The 13,995-nt window shown below is 36.5% G+C and overlaps 1 protein-coding gene across 2 annotated transcripts in view; it reads left to right on the forward strand.

Moving 5' to 3' along the window:
- Positions 1-8,839, forward strand: part of PTCHD1 (patched domain containing 1) — a 108,469-nt gene extending 99,630 nt beyond the window's left edge. For both annotated transcript variants that reach the window (XM_075854050.1, XM_075854049.1), the window contains exon 4: positions 6,936-8,839. In XM_075854050.1, coding sequence (XP_075710165.1) covers positions 6,936-8,590 — 1,655 coding nt within the window. In that variant the 3' untranslated portion in view covers positions 8,591-8,839. The remainder of the gene's footprint in view (positions 1-6,935) is intronic.
- The last annotated feature ends 5,156 nt before the right edge of the window (positions 8,840-13,995 follow it).

Consider the following 13,995-nt stretch of genomic DNA (forward strand, 5'->3'; position numbering starts at 1 on the left):
GCTAATGGTTTCCATTTGTCTCTGTCGACTACGCTATTGATTCCGTAAAAAAAAAAAAAAAAGAAAGCTTATGAAATGGAGACAAACGGAAACCATTAGCAATGGAAGCTTTACCATTGAAATCAATGGTAATAGAAACGGAAACTATGGTTTCCGTATGCCTCTCCGTTGATTGGTTCCTCCGACGGAACTCATCAACAGAAAACAAACAACTAATGTGAACACACCCTAACTTTGCTGTAACTTTTAAATAAAATAAATAGAGCTAGTCTTATTTTATAAACATAGCTATCACCAAAACTTACTATGGGTGAACCAGCATAGAAAAGTGTACTATATTATCAGTAATGGTGCATACATTTTAATATTTGCTATGTTTATTTTATTAAAACTACTGTTTTCATTATTGAAAATAGATTTATTAACAATCAGCTGTTGAAAGCAGACATAGAGTGCACTGTGACGTAGCTTAGAGTACTAAGCAAGACACTCATCATTCATAGCATGACAATAGAACATACAGCACAGGGGTCCCTACGCTATTCATCAAGCAGCATGATACACTACAGAATGAATTAATACACTATTGGGGAATTACTGCAGACTCATTCCAACAAGTCAAGCATTAACACAAACAAGACATTGATATGATATGGGGGATGTGAAGGAGGGTGAAAGGAAATCACAGATGCAAGGCTATATTGAAAGATAGACACATGAAGGGGTAGAGAGAAGGAGACAGGTGTAAACCCCCCTTCATAAATGTCAAGACTGTCTATAATATTACAGTCTTTAGCTAGGGCTTCTTTTGCACAAGTATATTTGGGATCTGTATCACATTGATCCTGAATGCAATGTCACTGCATTTTAATGGGGCTAGTCATACTACCATGGTGGTAAACAAATGGTTGTCCACATAAAACCAAATTGCAGTATGCCTTATCACATGCTGTGTATCGAACCAAATTCTCCCCTAAAAGTACTGAGTTCAATGCTTCTAGAGAAGAGTTTGAGCTGTTAAACTGAGCCCAAAAATATTCAACCGCAATACGGTTCCGCTTTGCATAATGTTTTATGAACCTGAATTCATGCACTCATGTGCATGAGGCCTTTGACAGTCCAAGATGGACATGTCATAAAACATGAAGTGCTGAATAGTTTGGGCAGAGTCTTTAAATTCATATTCTATGGCATTCAATATGCCCTGTCCAAATAATCCGTATTAATCCTCCACTGGTATTAGTAAACAGTAAGGCTATATGCACATGTAGCAGAATTGGGTGCAAAAAAGAGACACAAAGCTGTTTCCTCAGCTCCATGAGCACTACCAGGTTTTACACAGGTTAGGAACTATACCATATGCCATAGACATTTGTTATGGAATCATCTCGGTTTCTGGGGATTACAGTTTATCTGCCTGGAGGAGGTTCATTGTGAAGGCAGACATCCATTACATTGGCATTCATGCTTCAAACTTGTGATGTTCACATTTTTGCTGCCATTATTTTTTTACATAGGCTTTTCCACATATTTCTCTTTCAATTAGAACAGCTCAATGTAATGTTACACCATAGGATCAACTGTCTGTAACAAATTGTTCCCAGATCAGAAAGGAAATAAAGTAGCAAGGCACCTAAGAAATGCTCTTAAAACACAAAAGGCAGATATTTTATCAAAACTTGTCTCATTCCTTTGTAATAGCATTCCATGACCAAGATTTTTTTTTATCAACTAACCCATTGCCATGGACCATCAGTTTTCCAGCATGGAGACCTGAAAAGTATACCAGTTCTTTCATTAGAACTATAATTTCTTTCACAATACTGATAATTTACCGTAACTTTTGTCGGTCTGTCTATCTAAAAAAGTAGGAAAACACTTTAGAAGGAAATGTAATATGCCTGTACAGGATATGCAATGTAGGAAAAAGGCAATATTGAGGCATTAAAAACTATATTTCATTATGTTTCCAGAGGGATAAGTTAAAATAATTAAAGTCATCTTCTTTTAAGAAAATGTGTTAAACAGTTATTGCCTTCTTATAGGATTTTTAAACCCTATTTAAAGTACCCTATTACTGAATTCTTATTAAATTAACGGTGGTTTCTGATTCAGGACCTGCCTCTATTAGCAAGAGTGTGAAGAGGCTACAAACAGCATCTCTCTCTTTCTCTCTCTGGTGGATGCAGAACTTTTGTAAATTACATAGGCAGCACAAACCGTAGATGCTTAATTCTTCATTGGTCCTGTTGTGGTGCTATAGGTATACTAATCCCCTGCCAGCAAGTTCCTCCATAGATTACAGATGATCACTGGGGATTCCAAAAGCTTATATCCTCTGGAACGTTCTAACATCTAAAGCTGACAAGCCCCTTAACTCTTAAACTGTAGCTCCTGTTTGGAGATGTGCTTTTTTCTATGTACTATATTACCTTCTTAATATATTTTTACATACTATTGTTTCTGCTACTTTGTCTTTTTCTAAATTCATAGAAATAGCTGTTTTCAAAATTCTGCTGTTTGCCCTTGGATACAGACAGTGGTTGGTTTAACTGCACTTTGCTGTCAAACATGTGATGTAACAGTTTTGCTCTAAAAGTTTGACTGTCGTAATGCACTTCTCTTGTAACAGAAAAGCACTATATGTTGATTTAGCTTTAGACTTAAGTGGACACTAACTTTTCAAACAATGTCTAACATAATCTAATAGTATGCCTGATATAGATCAACTTTGTAATTTACTTACTGTTAAAATTTAGTTTTTATCCATGCAAAGTTTGTGTGAAGCTACTGCCACTAGGTGCCTCCCTTCCTGTAATCTGCTATCCACCCTGTTGTCAAGCAAAATTTGTCCCTAGTTAAAAAAAACTGATTTGAGAAGCTGCAGAAGGTTGGGGGGGGGGGGTTACTCTTTGCTGCCTGCCTATATAAGTCTATGAAGAGGGGAGGGGAGCAGGAGGATAAGGCATAAAGGAAGTTTTGCTGTGTTAGATTTGCAGTGATATATTTATATTTAAAATGTCGATTTTCTAGCTATCAGAATAAAAATGCTCTTGTTACATACAAGTGAGGAATGTGAATTGGGAAACCATCATTTTTATCTTCAAATTATTATTATTATTATTATTATTACATTCTTTATCATATTGATCTTGATAATAGACCATGAAGTTGATTCATGACAGTTTAATGGATTTTAATGGGATATTTTCTCAACTGTAGCTAAAAAACAATATTCACCTTGTAAATTTGCAGGTATTTTTACATGTATTTTTACATGTTTCATGCTATTGGACACCACTATGTGCACACACATTTTTAGGATAGTACATATTGCTCAACAAAATATACAAATGTTCTTTCTAGTAAACATAGTCCACATAACTATCCATAAACTGAAGCAAAATCCCTGTATTCATACTTGAGTAGTAACCGCAAAGTGTACTACCTGAGGAACACTAAAATCTAATAATTTGTAATGAAATTGTTTCAGCTCAGAATGTTTTATGTATCATATATTGTTCATTGTCATTATGCAGTAAAAAATAATGTGCAAATAGTAATAAGTGAAAAGGATTAAACTCCTATCTCGTAGACTTGGCAGATGATGAAATATGTGCAAGTAAAGGTCAAACTGTTTTTATTAAGAGCACTATGAAGAGCGCTATGAAAAGAACTGTAACAGTTCCCCTGCTGGGAAATGAATATAACTATTTAGAGTGTAATTAATAATGAATTGTCATTTTTAGTTACAGTTAAATACAACAAAAAGTTAAAAAACCTTCCACTTTCAACTATAGACCCCAGCTTTCTGAATTGTTTGCCTAAAATTAGTTGTTCATTATAGTTGTTTTTATAGGAGGTTTTTAGCATTTACGTGTGGGGATCCTTGCATCATGGGTTTGTGGAAAACCTGTAACAAAACAAAACAAAACATTTTTGAAAATGAGGTATAAAAAACGCCCCATTGGAACAGAACGCCGTATTTTCCATTGAAATCAATGGGCAGATGTTTGGAGGCGTTCTGCTTCCGTATTTTCAGGAATTTTTCGAGGTGTAAATGCCCCAAAATATGCCTGAAAACACTCTGTGTGAACATACCCTTATAGTTCCTTTACAGCAGATAATAGTAAATCAAATAATTCCCCTAATCAACCCTACTACAACTATAATAATGATAATTGTTTACATATTATAATCCAAAATAAATCTGGACTAAACTGCAAGAAGCAGAAACAGGAGTACATATCAGCTAGCATTTCATTAATTCACAAAATGGAAAGAGTTGCAACCCTTATATAAACCACTACACTACACGAATACACATACTTTAGAAAATGGGATTTCTCCTCCAGTCTAAACTAGATATTCCAAATTCAAATATATATATTTGTTTATTTACACATTCCTGAACATAGCCATAGCAGCCAGAATGAAAACATGCATTGTTTATTTTACACATATATATATATATTTATTTATTTTTTGTTTATTTCTACAAATTATTATTTTATTTTCAATATCCAAAATTATTATTTGTTTGTTTTTTTCCTCTTTGTTGATATGCATCATAGTGTCAGGATTCTGTTGTTGTACTGCAAAATTACCACTAGTGGCCGCTGTTTTACACTTTGAAGAATTGTGCTGCACTTTTACTCCTTACCACTGGAGGCTGCTGTTTTGCCCTTAAACCTGCCCTTAACCAAGATGGCAAATGTTGCATCGTGTGAACCATCTTGTTTCCTGTTTGGGCCTACTTCAGACCACATGGAATACCAAACAGTGCTTGAGTATTGTGACTTGTTTCCAGTCTCCTGCTCCTGAGAACTGTCTTTGCCAGACTGTTCCTACTTCCTTGCTATTTACTTCTACTCGTGTTCCACCCTCCAAGCACTGTTCCTGGGGACGTCTCACCGGGTTCTGCACTGTGCTCCGCTCGCTACTTCTGACCATAGGATTCCAGCAGTGTTCGCCAGTATCGTAACACATAGTTTTCCTCCAACGGTACACATAGGCTTTTGAATTCCTGCCTTTGGTAAATACAATGTTCCAGTTTGCACACAAAATATGAATCCTATGTGTAGCTATATCTCAGTCTATGTGCCAGCTTTCAATATTGCCAGTTAGGTCAAGGATAAGCAACTCATAGTGACCTAAACGCTTGCGGAGATGCACAGTCCATTACAGCATTTGCCCTTGAACAATGTATTCTACATAATTGACCATATTTCATAATTGCTGACAATTCAGTAATGTCTGTGAGAAGAAATGAATGGAATGAATACGAAATGTGTGTTCTTTCGGCAAGGTCAGATTACTGCACTAAACCTAGTCCTTGTATTTTATTGGTGTTCCTTAAAATGTCAGTTATGTCTAAGAGCAAAAATCAGGAGGATTTGGTGGAGGTTTTAGACCGGACAGATTTCTTTGCCTTTTGCTGTTGCTTTCACCCATTGTAACTAAAAGGATGATATCCATAACAATATCGGCTGCATAATCTAGATATAAATCCACATGTTAATACATGTGAATTTATGTGCAGATTTTGTAGGGTCCGGCTGCAAATATTTTCCACAACTTCTGCAATGTATAAACATACCCTTAGAAAAATAATCTATAGCAGAACCTCTGCCTTTCCTGCTAAAAAATATAAAGACTAACCAAAAGAAGAGATGGATTTTTTTTCCCCTCAATCATAAATTCCCAGAGGAGTGGAGAAGTGATAAATACACTGCAGTTTTCATCTCCCTTCTCCACAAATTACAGTGAAAAGCACTGTAGGAAGACTTTCCTGTGCTAGAAGTGCCTCAGAATGCTCTATTCATCTTTGGCTCAAGGTTTAGAGTAGGGACAAGGGAGAGACAAACTTCACTCATTATACATTAATAGCATATATAATGGAATAAAATACTACAATAATCCACGGCAATGCGCCACATTTTGAGGTTTTCCGATGAGAGTATGTTATAGCATATCACTGAGATTTGCCATAACCTACTGACCAGCAAGACCCCTATAAGGACTTGTCCACATGTAACGGAATTGCTGCAGAAAATTTCTGCAGCAATTCCACAGAAACTAGCAGACATTCCGCTGCGTAAAAACCACCATTTCCTGCATTTTGTACTGAAGAAAATGTTGCAGATTTTGCTGCGGTTTTCTCAATGCTGGGAGATGGTGACATCTCCTGTGAAAAACTCAGCAATTCAGTCCACTTTCTGCAGCAGGAATTGACATGCTGCGGTCCGAAAAATACGCACCACAGGGAAATTTCTGGGTGGAATGCTTACGCAAAATGTGGATGGGATTTATTAAATCTCACACACTTTGCTGCTACTGTATTCTGCTGCATATTTTCCGTCCGCAATTCCGGAAGAAAAATATGCAGCAATTCCGCTACGTGCGGACAAGCCCTCAGTCTCCAAAAAAAAACCGGCAGTGGCCCTTTTGACTTCCAATTAGCATCTGTGCAGAAAAACAGCCCCATTCAAGGGATCTGGTAAAAGTTGTAGTTCCCTCACAGTTGCGGGCCAGGAATGGTGCGGTGCTTTACTACTGTTGCAGCTCCATTGTTTTAGGGATCGGTTATGGTTCCAGTGATCAGATCCCTTCTACCAGTAAGAGATAGATATATGATAGATAGATAGATAGATAGATAGATAGATAGATAGATAGATAGATAGATAGATAGATAGATAGATAGATAGATAGATAGATAGATAGATAGATAGATAGATAGATAGCATCTGATACAGAAATTAAAATAACAGATAGAATGTTTAACAGGAAATAGAATAGCATATGCTAAATATGTTTTCTAGGTGTCAGACTTCTGGCAGTTGCAATAAATATTTTCCTGAAGTGATGTACTCTAAATAATTAAGTCTTATTGAAAGGATGTGTTTTAACTTTGTCGTGTTCTTTCTTTTTTCAAGGTCATGGATTATACGGGACTTTTGAAATGTTGTCTTCTTGGAGGAAAACCAGAGAAGATCAACACGTAAAAGAGAGGATGGCTGTTGTGTATGCCGACACCATGATTTCCTTCTCTCTGACCACTGCCATGTATTTAGTCACCTTTGGGATTGGCGCTAGTCCCTTCACAAACATTGAAGCTGCAAGGATATTTTGTCGTAATTCATGTATAGCAATTGTCTTCAACTACCTCTACATATTATCATTCTATGGCTCTAGCCTTGTGTTTACTGGGTACATTGAAAACAATTATCAGCATAGTATTTTCTGCAGAAAGGTGCCAAAGCCTGAAATTCTACAAGTCAAGTCATTGTGGTACAGGTTTCTTATGACTGCAAAATTTAGTGAAGACACAGCAGACTCCGTAGAAACAAATTCTTATGAAAGTCATCTTTTGGTTTGCTTCCTTAGACGCTATTACTGTGACTGGATAACAAATACGTATGTAAAACCTTTTGTAGTTCTCTTTTACCTTGTTTATATTTCCTTTGCCTTAATGGGCTACCTGCAGGTCAATGATGGATCTGATCTGGGTAACATAGTAGCAACCGAGACACGAACCATAACTTACACAAGCATCCAGCAAAAGTATTTCAGCAACTATAGTCCAGTTATAGGCTTTTACATCTATGAGTCTATTGAATACTGGAATACAAGTGTTCAGGAAGACGTTTTTGAATACACAAAAGGTTTTGTGAGAATATCCTGGTTTGAGAGCTACTTAAGTTATCTCAGAAAACTTAACATGTCTACTGGATTACCCAAAAAGAACTTCACAGATATACTACGGTATTCTTTCCTTAAAAATCCACGGTATGCACATTTTTCTGAAGACCTTATCATACCCAAAAAATACAACAATGAAGTTGATGTGGTGGCCTCTAGGATGTTTTTGATTGCTAAGACCATGGAAACAAACAGGGAAGAACTTTATGATCTCCTTGAAACTTTAAGGAAACTTTCTCTAACCTCCAAAGTAAAATTTATAGTCTTCAATCCGTCCTTTGTCTACATGGATAGATACGCTTCTTCAGTGGGAGCCCCATTGCAGAACTCCTGCATAAGTGCTTTGTTTCTGCTCTTTTTCTCTGCATTTCTTGTTGCAAGCTCTATCATCAATGTCTGGATTACTCTAACTGTGGCCTCTGTGGAGTTTGGAGTCATTGGATTCATGACTTTATGGAAAGTCGAATTGGACTGTATATCAGTACTTTGTCTTATCTATGGAATTAATTTTACTATAGACAACTGTGCACCACTGATATCCACATTTATTTTGGGAAAGGAATTTACAAGAACTAAGTGGGTGAAGAATTCATTGGAGGTACATGGGGTAGCTATTTTACAGAGCCTCCTCTGTTACACTGTTGGTCTGATCCCTCTTGCAGCTGTGCCTTCAAATTTAACCCGTACACTGTTCAGGTGCTTGTTTTTAATAGCATTTGTCACATTCTTTCATTGCTTTGCAATTTTACCAGTTATGCTTACTTTTGTACCACCCTCAAAGAAGAAGAGGAAAGAAAAGAAGACACAGGAAAATCATGAAGAGATAGAATGCGTTGAAATGGTGGATCTAGACAGCACCAGAGTAGTTGACCAAATTACAACTGTCTGATATATTTTTTTCTCTGTTTTTGTCACCCTAGGTCTTACTAAGAGTATGTTTTAATGGAACTTTTGATCTGAATGGGGAAGAAATATTAAAACAAATATCCAATACAATCCTATTGATGGATGTTCCAAAAACTTACTTTTAACCTCAGTAGAAAGAATGACAGATTTACAAGATGGTAGTCTATACCCAGATAAAACTGTATATCTTGGTTTTCTCTTTAAACCTGTGGAAGGTATATATAATATCTTTACAAACATATATATATATATATGTATATATATATATATACATATATACATATATATATATATATATACATATATATATATATCGATATCTATACATACACATATATATATATATATATATAGGTATATCTATATATAGATATATATATATATATATCTATATACACCAGTATACACATATATATATATATATATATATATATATATATATATACACATATATATATATATATATTCCAAATAAAAGTAGAGGGAGAATACAATACAACGTCTGAGTTTGCATTAATTATTTAAGCAGGAACTGCTATTTATATGCTGCTTGTAAGGCTGTTACTGTTGCTGAGTCCAAACGCCTTCAAAGGTCAGTTGTTGATGCAGAGTTACTTGTACACATACTTTTTCTAGCCTTTTTTGTGAACTTTCTCAGATATTGAAGTTTGAGAGATATACTGTTGAAGCATTTCTGTCAATTATTTTTTTTAAGCTAGTGTATATTTTATATAGAACAAAATACTCAACATTGTATTTATAGTCAATTAAAACACTACACAGATAAAGAAGAAAATAGCAAAATGTATCAGTCACTGTACAGCACAGTCACATGTAAACTTGGAGGGATTACTGAGCGTAATAAATCTGAAAAAATAATGAATAGCTAGAAGTGTACACAAAGGTCTTTTGTTTGTATATTTTGGGAAGGGTTTTTTTCAATGGTTTTGCTTTTTAAAAAAAAAAAATTATTAGAGAGCCAAAATTAGTTTTTCCTATGTCTCTCATTATTCACACAGTTACAATGGGGCAATAGCATCAATATATTTACGTCAGTTTCTGTCGTAACTACATTGAAAACATGCCAATGGGGCAGAGCCTCACGTTTCTGAAACCAACTCGACACTTTATTTGAAATGTTCAAATGCGTTGACGAAAGTGGGGGGCAGTTAAAAGTCACAGCCTGTGCAACCGTTAACACTCTCCACTATTTTTATAATTAAAAAAAAGTGATAGAACACAATGTAAAGTTCGATACATTTTTGTTTTTACCCAGCGTCACATTCATTAATGTGAATGTGGCGATCACTGCACATGAGAGAGACATAGGCATATCACTTGCATGATGCACCTGTATTAATAAATCTCAAATCTCAAACAATTTGGTTTTTCTCAGTTGTGGCAAGACCAGTATTATAAAAATTGGGAGCTATTTGATGTAAAATGCCAAAATTGAGGTTGGATTGAAAGGGTTATACAGGATTAGAAAAACATGGCTGCTTTTATTTTATCAGACACAACCCGTATACATGGCCGCTATTTTTGGAAGAAAGAAGTCATGTTTTTCTAATTTTGCGCAGCCATTAAACTCTACTATTGCAATCTCACAACCTTGTAGCCAAAAAAATAAATTGCTAATCTTAGGAGAAAGAAAGAAAAATAGATATTGATTTAGCTCGCAATGTTTAGGACTTCAGTTCTAATTAGTCTACGAAAGTCTAGCAATTGCTGTTAAATTATTTTCTTATTATAACACTAAATATCTGAATTTATTCTTGTCCAGAGGCGTTTGGATCCAGAAGTAAAAATAACTACTAATAGTACTTTGATGTAGCATTCATAAGTTTAGTTGTATATTTATTTGGTTTGTTTAGCTGTGTTGTGTTTTATTATTTTAGTCATTCCGTGTTACTGGCACTAAATCCTCTGTATTTTATCAGCTACCATAGTATTTTATTTTTAAAAGGTCTGGAGTTGCACAAGCTCAGGGATCTTGCACAAATGCCCTTTGAATACTGACGCCTTTAAAGTTTTAATGCAGAAATTACAAAAAAAAACAATCTTACATGCATTTGCTGGTGTGAGAGCTCACTTTTTTGTTCACCTGAAGTAATATTGTTTGGACTAAAAGATTTATAGAAATAATCTGAGCGGAAGTGATCTACTATGTTACGCCTTGTACAGGGCCTAAGGAGGGGGACATGACATAGGGATTCAAAGAGAGAATCCCTGTGTCATACACCACCCCCTTAGCTTCCCCAGTTTTGTAATTCACAGCCTAGAATATAATTGTCTTGTATCAGTCTTTATTTCAGCAAGAATACAGAATAGTTTCTTACCAACCTTGTCTCCTTGTGTTTTTTTTTTTAAAAAATTGATCAAAAAGGCAAAAACTTGTAAAGACAAGTGTCCCGCACTAACCCCAAAAAGCCGAACATACAATGTTTATTGATCCACAGTTACATAAAATACTGATTAGTCAATGATATAAAGTACACTAAGAGAAAATTACATGTGCTTTATTTCACATAACAAGTGTGTCTTACATGTGTTATATAAAAGTTCTGATTTAAGGAGAAATATTCTATGGCACATATTGGCAATTGTTTTCGTCTTAACTATTTTGTTATATATTTATAATTTGTCAGAATGGAAAATTTAAAGAGGCTCTGTCACCACATTATAAGTGCCCTATCTCCTATATAAGGAGATGGGCGCTATAATGTAGGTGACAGTAATGCTTTTTATTTTAAAAAAACTATCTATTTTTACCACTTTATTAGCGATTTTAGATTTATGCTAATGAGTGTCTTAATGCCCAATTGGGCGTATTTTTACTTTAGACCAAGTGGGCGTTGTACAGGGGAGTGTATGACTCTGACCAATCAGCATCATGCACTCCTCTCCATTCATTTACTCAGCGCATAGGGATCCTGCTAGATCCTTATGTGTTGTCTTATACTAACACATTCACAATACTGAAGTGTTTAGACAGTGAATAGACATTCCACGGGATGTCTATTCACAATTTCTGCACTTCGTTACTCTGTCTGTGATAGTTACAGCAGAGGAAGCGTGATCTCGTGAGATCGGGCGAGATCTCGCTGTAAATGACAGGTTACAACGAAATCACGCTTCCTCTGCTGTAACTACCGTAGAAACAGTAACGAAGTGCACAGATTGTGAATAGACATCCCGTGGAATGTCTATTCACTGTCTAAACACTTCAGTATTGTTAATGTGTTAGTATAAGACAGCACATAAGGATCTAGCAGGATCCCTATATGCTGAGTAAATGAATGGAGAGGAGTGCATGATGCTGATTGGTCAGCGTCATACACTCCCCTGTACAAAGCCCACTTGGTCTAAAGTAAAAACACGCCCACTTGGGCATTAAGACACTCATTAGCATAAATCTAAAATCGCTCCTAATGTGGTAAAAATAGATCGTTTTTTTAAATAAAAAGCATTACTGTCACCTACATTATATTACCGATCTCCTTATGTAGGAGATAGGGCACTTATAATGTGGTGACAGAGCCTCTTTAAAGGGTTCTCCGAGCTTATAAAAATAATACACAAAAGTACCTGTATGTGTCTGAACACTCACCCGGTGATGTCACAATAGTCTAGAAGTAGTTAATTTTTAATTTTCCATATGTTGCCCAACTCTATACAGCACTGTTGTTTGTAAATGGCTATAGTTTGCTGTGGGAGGTACTGACATTAAAAGGACTGCAAAGGTAAAGGACCACCGTTCCCATGTTTCGTCGCTCTCAAATACATTGCCTATATTGACTGCTGCCTGCATGTCCCTCTATTACAAGGTGTAAGGTAGTGCTGTAATTATTTGCTATCTGCTCCAGAGGTTATATGTGATGTCGTCCGCTACACTACAAGGAGGGAGAGAGGGGGATATTACCGTGTGTTCAGTGTATGGAAAGTCACACAAGCAGGAGATAAACACCAGGAGTGTGACTACATGTGAGACTGTCTTACATAGACATTTCAGGTTCAGACAGCATATTAGAAGTGACTAATCTTACTGAAGTTAAACAATCTGTACTCAATTTTAAAACTAGAAAACCCCTCTAAGTACAAACAGATGCGTACCATGTTTACGTTGATGTATTACTCATTTTGATGAATTGTGCAAATAGTAATTTACTAATCAATTGTACACAGACTGTACAATTTGTTGTATGAAATAGTACTATATAGAGTGCGAATTTTGGATGATATAAAATTATATATTGTAAGAAAAGTATAGTGTTAGTATAAAAAAGTGTAATCAAGGTTATACAGCCAGGTAAATGCATCTTTTTAGCTATGGTTGCTTAATAAGTGCAGATTTAGAAATATCATTCTTCTTGTATTTATGTTATCCCGTAGTACAGTGACAATAACTTGATCCAGGAAGTGATGAATGGGGCATACCGTCCCCCAAATATTTTGGTGTCCAACTTGTGATTTTGGAAAACGTGTGGTTGTTCCTACCGCTAAACTGTGCACTTTGCGAATGGTAGAGTTAAAAAAAAAATAGAACTCTGCAGGAAAGTACAGCCGCTATTGGGCTCATTGACCCCTTTAGGCCTCATTGACATCACGTTTTTCCATCCATTGGAAATATACGTCGGGAGGAGTTCCAGCGTATACCTCTGACAGAAGGTAGCAACGTATCCCACTGTATAGGCATACAGTGGGATATGTAGCCTAAACCCCCAAGGCAGAGTGCTACCTGAAGAACAGTGCCCGGGGAAGTTCCTGACGTCACTGTCCATAATGTGTATGGACAGTGATTTCAGGTGCTACAATGCTGGAGTCCCCTGCCAGAACATCGCAAGCACACAGGCCAGTGACTGCGGTCCTGGGGAAGCATTAGTCGCCACTGTCCATATATGGACAGTGATGTCAATAACTTTATAATGCCGGAATCTCCGGCTAGAGTGTTTTAAGTGCTCTGGCTGGGAATGCCAGATTTGGTGAAGGACTAACGTATCTGTATATTTATGGACAGTGACGTTAGGAGCTTTGTGATGCCGAAGACTCCCAGCCAGAGTGTCAGCAACGCTCTTTGCGGTGATTTCACCACTGAAGAAGGCCTTGACTTCACTATACAAATATAAACAGTAATGTTAGGAACGTTAAGATCCAAGAATCTCCAGGCAGAGTATCGGCAATGCTCTGGCCAGGGATTCCACCTCTGGAAGAGCCCCTGGTGTCACTGTCCATATATATGGACAGAGACTTCAGGATCTGGCTGGGAATTCCGCCCCTGATATCACTGCCCATATATGTGGCTTTAAACTATGGATGGAGTCCCTAGCCAGAGCATCAGAAGCACTCTGGCCGGGGACCATCCCTGGAGAAGCCCCTGACATGACTGTC

The sequence above is a fragment of the Rhinoderma darwinii genome, chromosome 2 (assembly GCF_050947455.1).
Source record: "Rhinoderma darwinii isolate aRhiDar2 chromosome 2, aRhiDar2.hap1, whole genome shotgun sequence".
Classification (NCBI taxonomy): Eukaryota; Metazoa; Chordata; class Amphibia; order Anura; family Rhinodermatidae; genus Rhinoderma; species Rhinoderma darwinii.